At 46.3% G+C, this 12500-nt stretch overlaps 1 protein-coding gene across 1 annotated transcript in view; it reads right to left on the reverse strand.

The window, feature by feature from the left end:
• The window catches only part of slc15a4 (solute carrier family 15 member 4), a 63722-nt gene that overhangs the window by 40844 nt on the left and 10378 nt on the right, over window positions 1–12500 (reverse strand). Inside the window, exons 4-6 of the mRNA XM_062542692.1 lie at window positions 10636–10777; window positions 8392–8475; window positions 556–736 (exon numbers count right to left, since the gene is read on the reverse strand). Of these exons, the coding sequence (XP_062398676.1) occupies window positions 556–736; window positions 8392–8475; window positions 10636–10777 (407 nt within the window). The remainder of the gene's footprint in view (window positions 1–555; window positions 737–8391; window positions 8476–10635; window positions 10778–12500) is intronic.

The raw sequence follows: 12500 nt of genomic DNA on the forward strand, positions 1-12500 counted from the left end.
AGACAAAGCACACACCGAGGGCGACAAGCTTGAGTGAGGAGGGTTTACTTGCACTTAGGAGAGTGTGTGTGTGAGTCAGGTGTGGGAACAAGTGTGTGTGTGTGTGTGTGTGTGTGTGTGTGTGTGTGTGTGTGTGTGTGTGTCCTACAGCATGGCCCGAGCACAAGACGAATAACATGGTGATGGCGACACGCTTGATGGAGGAGGGCTTCCTTGCATTTAAGAGCGTGTGTGAGAGCCTGGTGTGAGTCTGACTGTGAGGTGTGTGTCTGAGTGCATGTGTGTGTCTGTGTGTGTCTGTGTATGTGTGTGCCCATGTGTGTGGTGTGTCTGAGTGCATGCCTGTATCTGTGCATGTGTGTGTGTCTGAGTGCATGCCTGTATCTGTGTGTGTGTGTGTGTGTGTGTGTGTGTGTGTGTGTGTGTGTGTGTGTGTGTGTGTGTGTGTGTCTGAGTGCATGTGTGTGTGCGTGTCTGTGTCTGACTGCATGTCCGTGTGTGTGTGTGTGTGCCCGTGTGTGTGTGTGTGTGTGTGTGTGTGTGTGTGTGTCTCACCGGCGGCGACGGCAGAGCACATGACGAAGAACATGCCCACGGCGATGCGCTTGAGGGAGGAGGGCAGCAGCCCCCTGCGCCGCAGCACCGGGTCCACCAGCCTGTCCTTCAGCGGGATCAGCAGCAGGATCAGCACCGCGTCAAACATGGACAGCCACGCCGCCGGGAACCGGAACGTGATCTACACACACATAGAACGCAGAGAGAACATATCATCAGGATCAGCATTGCGTCAAACATGGACAGCCACGCCGCCGGGAACCGGAACGTGATCTACACACACATAGAACGCAGAGAGAACATATCATCAGGATCAGCATTGCGTCAAACATGGACAGCCACGCCGCCGGGAACCGGAACGTGATCTACACACACATAGAACGCAGAGAGAACATATCATCAGGATCAGCATTGCGTCAAACATGGACAGCCACGCCGCCGGGAACCGGAACGTGATCTACACACACATAGAACACAGAGAGAACATATCATCAGGATCAGCATTGCGTCAAACATGGACAGCCACGCCGCCGGGAACCGGAACGTGATCTACACACACATAGAACGCAGAGAGAACGTGATCTACAGACACATAGAACGCAGAGAGAACGTGATCTAGAGACACAGAACATATCATCAGGATCAGCACCGTGTCAAACATGGACAGCCACGCCGCCGGGAACCGGAACGTGATCTACACACACATAGAACGCAGAGAGAACGTGATCTAGAGACACACATAGAACGCAGAGAGAACGTGATCTAGAGACACAGAACATATCATCAGGGAGCCAGAACATGATCTAGAGACACATAGAACGCGGAGAGAACAGATCATCAGGATCAGTACCGCATCAAACATGGAGAACCACGCTGCCGGGAACCGGAACGTGATCTACAGACACACGGAACGCAGAGAGAACGTGATCTAGAGACACAGAACATATCATCAGAGAACCAGAACAAGATTTAGAGACACAAAAAACGCAGAGAGAACGTATCATCAGGATCAGCACCGCGTCAAACATGGAGAACCACGCCGCAGAGAACCGGAACGTGATCTAGGGACACATGGAATGCAGAGAGAACTTGCTCTAGAGACACAGAACATATCAGGATCAGCACCACGTCAAACTAGACAACCGGAATGTGATCTAGAGACACAGAACACAGGCGCAGACGCAGACGCAGACACAAATATAGTCATGAAAAATGCTAAGCGTAACTATGTGTATAAACATAACTGTGTGTGTGTGTGTGTGGGGGTGCACATGTGTGTGAGAATGCAACAGGGATTCCAAAAGATTGGTATAGCAGAGGCAAAAAAAAAAAAAAAAAAAAACGTCCTGAGTATGAGCTTCAGTAACCCCCTGGCCTTTGCTTTAGCGCCCTCAAGTGGCCAGAACAAAAACAGCATCCCAGGGTCCCTCAGTTTACATTACCTACTGAGCAGATCAGACTGAATACAGGGCAGAGCAGGGCCTACTAGATTGAATTAAATCATATTAGGATTCAAACATAGAACATCAAACATAGAAATAGCCTTCTACCCCCATACTCTCTCATCTAAACCCTGACCACAAGAACTCAATGGCATCAATAGTAAACAACAACTTTTGTGGGAGTAAACAGCAACTTTGCAGGAGTAAACAACATCATGAGCCAGCACTCATTCAGACTCTAATCTATTGGATAACCGAGGAGAGAGAGGGAAGGACAGAGAAGGAGAGAGAGAGAGAGAGAGAGAGAGAGAGAGAGAGAGAGAGAGAGAGAGAGAGAGACAGAGAGACAGAGAGACAGAGAGACAGAGAGACAGAGACAGAGACATAGAGAGAGCGCACGACACATAGAACAGAAAGACAGAAGAATGTTCCGGTGAGGTGCCTGTTGTGGCGGCCGCTGGTCGTGAGGCGCTGGCTGTGATGCGGAGGCTGTGATGCGGAGGCTGAGCTGAATGGCGTCTCCAAGGCTGGTGGTGCGAGCAGTGGCAGACAAAACCAACAAAGCACCACTAATATACACACACCCACGCCTTAAAAGTGCAGGCACACACACACACACACACACAGACAAAACAGAGGGACAGACACAATCATATCGCTAACCACCCCCTCCACACACACACACTGTATGTTCTGCCTTTGTGCTCTGTCCACTGAGTGAAGCTCCACCTCCTGTCCCTGAGCAGAGAGCAGGCTAATTAAGACTTCTCCACTGACAAAGCTCTGAGCTCACTGGGCCATACACACTAGAGGGAGTCAGAGAGAGAGAGAGAGAAAGTGTGTGTGTGTGTGTGTGTGTGTGTGTGTGTGTGTGTGTGTGTGTGTGTGTGTGTGTGTGTGTGTGTGTGTGTGTGTGTGTGTGTGTGTGTGTGAGTGAGTGAGTGAGTGAGTGAGTGAGTGAGTGAGTGAGTGAGTGAGTGAGTGAGTGAGTGAGAGAGAGTGTGAGAGAGTGAGAGAGAGTGTGTGTGTGTGTGTGTGCGTGTGAGTGAGTGAGTGAGTGAGTGAGTGAGAGACCAAATAATGAGACAGGAGAGAGAAGACTCTCTCTCTCTCTCTACATATCTACTAGAAAAGCAGAGAGCTATGGGGAAGTAGACAAGGCAATATATCAAGGCAAGGCAAAGTGTAATTGACAGCAACTTTTATAGTTTAAATGGCTGAAGTTCGCCGGTTTAAAATAACCATGGCTGCCATTCTTTAGATTGTGTCTAGATAGGGTAGCGTTCAAGAAACGTCTCTAGAGCAGGGGATAAATAAATAGCCATTGAATAAACTACAGTAAGTTGGGCTACTCAAGCAAGCAGGAAAGCTAATAATCAGATATACACACATTCTGTGTGGAAATATTTGTAACATATTTTGTTAAGTAAATATCAAACTGCTTTAAACATTCCATGATATTCTGTGACTTTGCCCCAAAAATGATCAAATTCCCTAACTTTCCATGTCTGGAATAGACTTTCTAAAAAAATCCATGATCTGTGGGAATCCTGTAATAATCACAGGGAAGATGTGCCCAGCCACAATTCCACAAGTGTCATCCTAGGAAGTTTAGGCCTTGTGTTTAACAGTCATAGCTCTGCAAACACACACAGCAAAGTCACATTCCCCTGGGTCTACTGCCACACACACATGAACCACAGAGCAGTGACAGTAGGGAAATACCAGCATTCACACACACACACACACACACACACACACACACACACACACACACACACACACACACACACACACACACACACACACCTTCCGCTCTTGCGCCACCTGTGCTGCGGGGACAGCTTGAGGTAGAGTGTGAAAGCAGGGGCTTCCTCTTCTGGGCCTGACGAAACACACAACCACCCAAAGGACAGCCTGGAGGACCGAGGATCGAGGATTGAGGAGAGAGGTTGAGAGGCACCCCGTGTCTTTGGACATCCACCATGATGCCCTCTCACTTATAACCTTTCCCCTTTAACCTTTGACCTCTCTTCCGCCCCCTCACAACTTCTAGAACACTAGGTGCTTCTCAACATGCCTCCTCGATCCTCGAGGGGCGTTCCCACTGATCTATAACTAACACTGGATAGACCATCTCATTGTTGCCGCCCCATCATTCTTTATGTAGATCAGTGAGGATCGAGGGAGGACGTATAAATAAACGCTGAATGAGAGGCACCCACCCTCCATCTGTGAGGCCGAGAGAGACACGCTGGGGAATGTGTCTGTGTCACTGCAACAGCGCCTCCTACTGGAGGGCCCGAGTGCTTGCTATGAAGAGTGGTCAGTCAGGTACAGGAGTGGACCGTGGTGAGCGGGAGGGATTGAGAACACACGGAACTTCTAATAAGTAAATAAAAGAGCAAAAACAGAGATAAGCCCCTAAAGAACAAGAAGAGGGAGGAAGGGAGGAATTCAAAACTGGGGAGAAAAGCAAGGAGTGTCATGGTACCGGCTCAGAGGGTGCCCTCCTTGCAACATTTTAGAGAGACTGAGAGAAAGAGGTGATCGGAGGATTGTGCAGGTGTGTACTGTATATGATAGTTCACTCCTGCCCTGTACTTTCACCCAACTTCGTATATTTAGAATCAGAATCAGAGTCAGAATCAGCTACATCACAATCATGTGTTGATGTCAATCCAGAACAGAAGCACAACAGAGGAAGGTTCACCAACACTGCAGGAAGAATAGAACAAAACAAACAAACAAAAAAACCCACCAATATTATGCCCAAACTCACCAGCTGCGTATTTGAAGGTGTGTGTGTGTGTGTGTGTGTGTGTGTGTATGTGTGTGTGCATATGAAACAGAGAATGAATTTCAGTTCTTCTGTCTTATCAAATATGTCCTTCACCACCAGAACTGTATTGAGCTTCAGCATGTGAGAATATAACACACACACACACACACACACAAAGGAGATGTTTTCATATCTCACCCACTTCTCAACTCATGTGTGTGTGTGGAGCTCAATGGAAGTGAAAAGCCTGAGAAGCAAAAGCGCTGAAATGAAATAAAATGACATGAAATGAAATGAAATGAAAAGCGCTGATGAAAAGAAAGGTGAGATGACGTCGGCGGCTGACTAATGGTCCAGCTGAGTGGATGTGGGCAGAAAGGGTCATTTGGCTCAACGTCAACAGAAGCACATGATCGCTCTGGACTCTGGTTATGTGGTGAGCGGTATGATATCAGCAGTGGGCCGATTGAGGTGGCTTTGAATGGCATTAAGCTGAAGCAGGAGAAAGAGGAACGTTTGGTGCGTTCGCTTTCCACCAGCCACACGTCATCTTCTGACAGAAACTAAACAAGGCATTTCCATGGTAACAAGGGAACATTCTGATGTGGAGTGCCTCTTAGTTCCATTCTTGCAAATGTATCAAATCAAGCCAATTTCTCTTTTTGGTCAATTACTATATGAGTGCAGGACACACACATGCATGCGCGTGCAATGTCATGTTAGAGGAAGTTTGTGTGTTTATATACTGTGTTTTTGCACTGATGATGGTCTGAATGGGACCGAAAACGTTTCACACTTTGTCGGCACTTCACCCTTTTCATCACTGGTTGGATTGAAATTTGCTTCGGCAACATCGGTGTGCGAGTTCTCTCGTGACTGAGGGACTGATAACAACACGCAAACAAAATGAACAAACAAGCAAACATACAGCACAGTGCATGCGTTGGCGTGACCGAACGTTCTAATTTCACGTCACGTCACGTCACATTAGGGGTGCCATATGGCACGACGGCTCCTCTTCTATTTGAAGCTCGCATATATCCTCAAACACAAAGAGATTCATTTCCATAGTAAATCCTATGTCGAGTCTTTTTTTCATGATCGCCATGCTGCCAGGTTCAATTAAATGTTCACCGACTTGACAGGCTTACCAGGCAGGCAGGAGAATATGAGAGAGACTTCTTCAGAAAACTGCAGGAGCATAAAAGTGAAAAATCGTTCCTTTCTGAGCCCTCGTTCGGCAGGCTGTTTTGAAATATGACATCCGCAGCACCTCAAAAAGGTCAGGGGTCAACAACAGACATCTAATGCAAATACACGTTTGCAAACGACGCACATGTTTTACAAGATAGAGCCTGATGAAGGTCTAACGACCGAAAGCTAGCAAACAGTAAAGCTATTTTTTGCACAAAGACTTGAAGTGTGCGGATTCTTCTTTAAAATATCCAGTCACTCTTAATCCTGCACCTCACACGGATGAGCGGTGATGTTTTACTTTTTTGCTTACAAGATAGAGAATACAAACCGAAAATAAATAAATAAGTAGATAAACACATGTACGAGTGAGACGGTAAAATATACGATATAGCCATTCACAAGGTTTGAAATAATTACACATAACTGAAATAGCAATTGTGTCTTGTTTTATTTTTAATTCAGCTGGTGTTTTTGTTATTTAAAAATAGGAACATTTCTAAGTGGCCACAAATGTTTGAATGGCCGTGTTGTGCAGCCTAACTACATAACAGCTGGCACCTCTGGTGAGAGCTGTATTCTCGACTAACCACATGATTACCACAGAGACGATCGGAGAATCCAGCAACACTCAGACAGGCCACAAGCAGTGGGCTTGTGCCACAAACACAAAAGCCCATATTGTGGGTCCGCTGCCAATCAATGCCACTTCTCCTCTGGCAGTGCCAGTGGAACAGATACCAGATGCAACAGACATGATGGCGCAGGGGAGTGCCAGCCGATCGCTTGGCGCAGTTAGTGTGACTGCTGGGGACAAGCAACCAATCCCAAGGGACAGACACAGGCACAACACACATGCGCGCGCTGCGCACATACACGCGCACACACACACGCACATGCGCGCACACGTCACGTGTTGCAACTGTAGGATAATTCATATCCTTGCACTCTGCGAGTATGAGGTCTGTGGCCTGGTGCCCCACTCGAACCGTTACATTTTGCCAGTGAGATGTCCGTGACCTCCAGTCCTGCCCCACATCCAATGTGTAACCCCCCTAGTGTGAGAAACACTGCTGTGGGACAGTTGCCTCCGCCATCACTCAGTCCACCTTTCATGTAGTCTTCCACGCATGTCATTTCACAACATGACCTGTCCACCTCCCAGTGTCTGCCTTAGCCAGCCCAAACAACAACAGCTTTGTCCACCTCATACGACTTATTATATACAGTATGGTGCGCTGACAGTGTCACTCTCTCGATAGGTCCAGAACAGGACGGCTACACCCGACATATATCTGAAGCGCTTCATTCTTCTTTAGAGGACTATATATATATATATATATATTTTTTTTTTTTTTTTAATGTATGCACCACCATCATGTCTAGTGTAGTCAGTTCCAGCTAATTGTTGCAGCAGCTGCTATAGGAACGGAACACTTAAGTCACGTGCCTTGTGTAGCGCCTGCCTATAAATCCATCCGTAAACTCCTCCACTCAGAGCTCCATCTACAGCATTAAGCAGCATCTTCAGGGCACACAGTCAGTCATTGTCAGTAAACGCATCCAAACAAAACCTTCATCTTTAGCGAGAAAATTGGGGAGAGCCATCCGTAAACCTGTCATTTCCTTCCGACAATGCATCAATCCTCTTAATGTAGTCACACAGCCGTTCTAAGTCAAGTGTCGAGGTGTTTTTGCAAAAACATAAAACATCAGACTGCTAGAACAGGCCTGAGGAGGAGAGACATATTACATGGCCAATGCATCCTCTTGAATCTTAAATGTACCAGTGTACAAGGCTGACCAGTGACTTTACTTACCGTAATTTCCCAGCTTAGCTATTAGCCGCAGCTCATACATTGATTTTGCAAAATTTCTTCAACTATGAGGTTAATACACGGGGGCATTATATGGTTTCTTTTAACTTGTATACCGTAAAACACTGCCCTGCGGCTTATACACAATGCAGCTTATACACGGGAAATTACTGTGTACAAGGCTGACTGGTGACTTTACTTAAAATAATTTAGCAGTATCAGCCATTATCACTTAGCTTTAATTGAATCCATATACCTCCTGGATTTAGCCTCATGTTAAGAGCGGTCAGAAATACAATGGATTGCACAAAATGATACAAAACACAGTCTCATCCTATTTTGGGAAAGACGTTGTGAGTCATTCAAACCTGGTAGGGCGCTGCATTTCACTCTTGGGATGGACTTTGGACATGCTATACCCAATTTGACAGAGGAGGAGAGAGAAAAAATGCATCCTAATTTCTCCATCTGTCCTCCCCCATCCATCTTATAATTTTTTTTACTCCATCCTGGCTCTTCTGCTTATTTGACCAATCACCATCTGCTCTTGCGCCCATCTGACCAATCAGGCAATGCAAAGTCATCACCCTGCGCCACTCACCTGGTGCGAGCCGGAGCTGTTGGTGGAGCTGGCTGTGGTGGGGATCTTCAGGTGCAGGCCCTGCAGGTAGTACGTGGTCTGCATCTGGAAGAGACACACGGCGACATTACACACAAGTGCTCTACACTTAACGTGCACACACACACACACACACTTCACATATACGCCTGCAGCTATTAAAGGGATAGTTCGCATTTTAAGACACGAAGTTGTATGGGTTCCCTGTCAGCAACGTAGTGCATCAGCACTGACTTACCCCCCGACAGCGTCCTGTGAGCCGGGATCCAGCCGGTTTTAGACGCTGAAGAAAGTAGTCCGGCAAGTTTCTGGGGTCACGAAAGTAAAGTGTTTTTCTTCTCAAAACCATATGCGTTCAAAAGAGTGATATATTTGCACCACAAAAACGTTGTCCAGGAAAAAATCAAACCTCGTTATCACTTACTTATTTTTCGCGATTCCTATCACTGCTCGCTACTGACAGCTGGACAACGTTTTTGTGGTGCAAATATATCACTCTGTTGAACGCAATGCGAACTATCCCTTTAAGACACATACGCACACACACAAGCACAGACTTCACCCCTACCGACATGCACACTCAGACAAAACAAAAGACATTAATCTGCTAATCTTGCAGAAAACCCCAATGTGTCTACCCAGTGTGAGGAGAGAGGGAAAGGAAGAAGGAAAGAGAAAGAAAGAAAAAACAGACAAAGAAAAAGAAGGAAAGAAAGAAAGAGAAAGAAAAAGAAAGAGAGAGCAGGTACTCTCGTTAATCTGACTGAATGATGAGTGGATTCAACTCCTGGCTGGCCTCTTCACTCAAGGGGGCGGGGGGCGGGGGGGGGGGGGGTGTCAGACATGCCACTTAACACACACAACGATATGGACACAAAAGACTAAGCTACATTCCACACACACACACACACACACTTACACACACAATGATATGTACACAAATGACTAAGCTACATTCCACACACACACACTTACACACACAACGATATGGACACAAATGACTAAGCTACACTCCACACCACACCAGCCATCGCTGCTGAAAGGCTTGTTTGAAAAGGACGACAAAGAGGCAACACATACACACACACACACACACAGGGTTGAGCTACATGTGGAAAACACAGATAGGTTGGTTATTGATCTGAAAGTAGAGATGAAAGGCCTTGTGGCTGACACGAGAGAAAGTGTGTCTTTCTTTTCCGCGGTGGCTGCCATAACTCCATCCCAGGTAAAGGACAGCGAAGATTTTTTATACACGAAGCCTGGAGCTCATAAAGGGAACTTGACCTTTCTACTTTATTAAAGGCACTCGGGCTCATTTGGAAGTGCCAGCGCCTTACATAACTCATCCGCTCGTGGCCGTGTCTAGGGGCTGTCTGCTGGATGCCACGCAAGGGGACACTGCCCGAGACACCCATATAAAACGCCGGTGGATGTGCCCGTGGACTGAATGTCCAAGCCAAGTCATGTGAACTCAGTGATGATGAGCTGCTGGGCGGTCGCTGACCAACTGTTACACAACTCACTGGCACGTTAATGTTAACTCCTCTTCCTTAGCCGCTCTAGCACCTGGTCATATTGTACTTTGGGATCGGAGTGGGGATGGCATCGTCATAAAACAATTACTGTTCAGTCTTCAAGGATTTCTTTTGCTTATGTTACTGGTTTTGCTGCTTGTATGGTGTTCATGTGTTGTTCATTGTGATCAGAGTTGGCTTGGCATCGTGATAAAACAATTGCTTTTCAGTCATCAAGGATCTGTTTTGCTTGTTACCTGTTTTGTTGCTTGTATGGTGCTTCTGTGTTGTACATTTTGTGCTTTAGTTTTGTATGTCAGTCGTTTTTTTAGTTAAGTGCTGCCTTTCTTGGCCAGGGATCACTTGGAAAAGAGGGTATTGTCACAATGTGACTACCCTGCTTAAATAAAGGATACATAATAATAATTAAAAAGTATTACATACCGATAGATACAATGTAAATATATGCAGTATACGGCTGCATAAGTAAATAAATTGTTGTGTAAATTTCTGTTGTTGTTTACAGATGCTGTGAGCATAGTGAGGTTCTGAAAGTCTTCAGACTTATAGATTGTGTGAGCACAGCTCAGAGAGGTCGTGGCTATGACGACAGCCAGTGACCTGGAAGCAAATGCTAATCAGTGGGTTTGAGAGAGCCAGCCGCTGGAAATAACAGTCATCAGGCTCTAAAAGGGACGCAGCCACTGACCTGGAAGTAGACTGTCCAGTAGGGGATGAGAGCCAGGAAAACAGGAAGTATCTTGACGAGGGCTTTCACTTCATCCACCTTCTCCTCTAGGAACTTTCCTCCGTACGTCACCTTGGCTCCATCCAACAACGAGGGCTTAGGTCTACGGCAAGAGAGAAGGGACATATTTCACAGATAGACATTAAATTCTAGATGTGGCCATCAGTAGTAGCCCTTGTACAGTAGGCTTGAGCATAATAATGTGTGCCAACAAGGGAGGAGATAGACAGATGCAAACTTTGATGACCAACATCCATTCTCCTCAACAGCACGTTTGACACAAGGGTATAGATTGATATTGTGTCTATGCATTTTTCACAGCTTAATGTATAATGGAACAGCCTCCCTCCTTACAATGCCATCCCGGTGACAGAAAGCACTCACTCAAAAGAAATAACGATCTGCTCTCTGCTTCTCAGTCAATGCGTTTCCATAGTATCACCATGACAGTTCCCATGGTGCATCTAGACTATTATGGCCTGCACAGCCAACTACACGGCATGTGTGCCGTGTGATTTATAGGAGCTTTCATGCAAGACACACACACACACACACACACACCACACACACACACACACACACACACACACACACACACACACACACACACACACACACACACACACACACACACACACACACACACACACACACACACACACACACACACACACACACACACACACACACACACACACACACACACACACACACACACACACACACACACACACACACACACACACACACCAAGTGATGATGGTTTCACAGTGGAGAAACAGAGAGTGATGAGAGCACAAGGGTGGTTCTATATGTACTGAAGCCCCAGCTGCTGAGACGCCTGACAAAATGGCTGTTATGGAACTCACGGCAACACTGGGAATGATGCACAACGTGTTACAGGAGCAAATATCACAAATATCACGTTTTTGTTCATATCCACAATTTCTTCATATTTTTTGTGAGTGCTCATTGATTCCTGAGATTGTCAAGAACAGACAATCGGCCATGTGCCTCCAATTTCTGAACAAGCGAGATTCATCACATCCAGAGAATTGGATGGTTCAGAATCTTTGGCACAATTGGGGTAATCATATTTATGTTCTCTTATCAGAAAAATCAGAGTTAATACAACAAGATAAATTTGAGTAATATTGCTGCCTGACAGGTAGGCAACTGAAGCGCTTTGCTTACAGAGCTTACAATTACCGGAGCAACTCAGATGTGAAGATTTGAAATATTTATTTAAGGTGCCAACGTTTATTTATTTTTTTTCTCTACTACAATTTGTCCTCTCCCGTTGACACACCAGAGTGAATTCAGGAGCGCGGAGGACTTTTTGTTTTTTCTAAGAGCTTACAATTAGTTTTAGAAGACCGGTCTGGTTGTTTTCCATTGTATGCACTCCTGCCATGTACCACGACTGGTGAAGCCAGTTCCTCTATGAACCTTTCAACAAGAACAACAAAAACAATCCTTGAACGTTCCATTTTGGTCCCAATTTACTTCCGCTGCACTATGATAACATATGGAATGGTAAAACGGAAACTGTGTGGGAACGACTAGGACAGTGCTCATGGAACTCTCTGGAAGCTAATCGTTGTAGCATACGCTCCGTGAACGGAACGCTTTGGCGGCCTAGCCGTCAGTCCCGCTGCGTAGGTAGGAAACGGTGACCTCTCCTCGACCCCCCCCGGTCTCCGACTCGGAGAGGAGTTCATTACCGGCCTCTCAGCCCCCGTCCGCTCCGCGCCTTCTACAACTCCACCTCCTCCGCTACAGGCACGGGGAGACGCATGCTAAAGCCTCTAATCTACCTCTCAGCA

Source organism: Sardina pilchardus, chromosome 8 (assembly GCF_963854185.1).
Source record: "Sardina pilchardus chromosome 8, fSarPil1.1, whole genome shotgun sequence".
In the NCBI taxonomy this organism is placed as follows: domain Eukaryota; kingdom Metazoa; phylum Chordata; class Actinopteri; order Clupeiformes; family Clupeidae; genus Sardina; species Sardina pilchardus.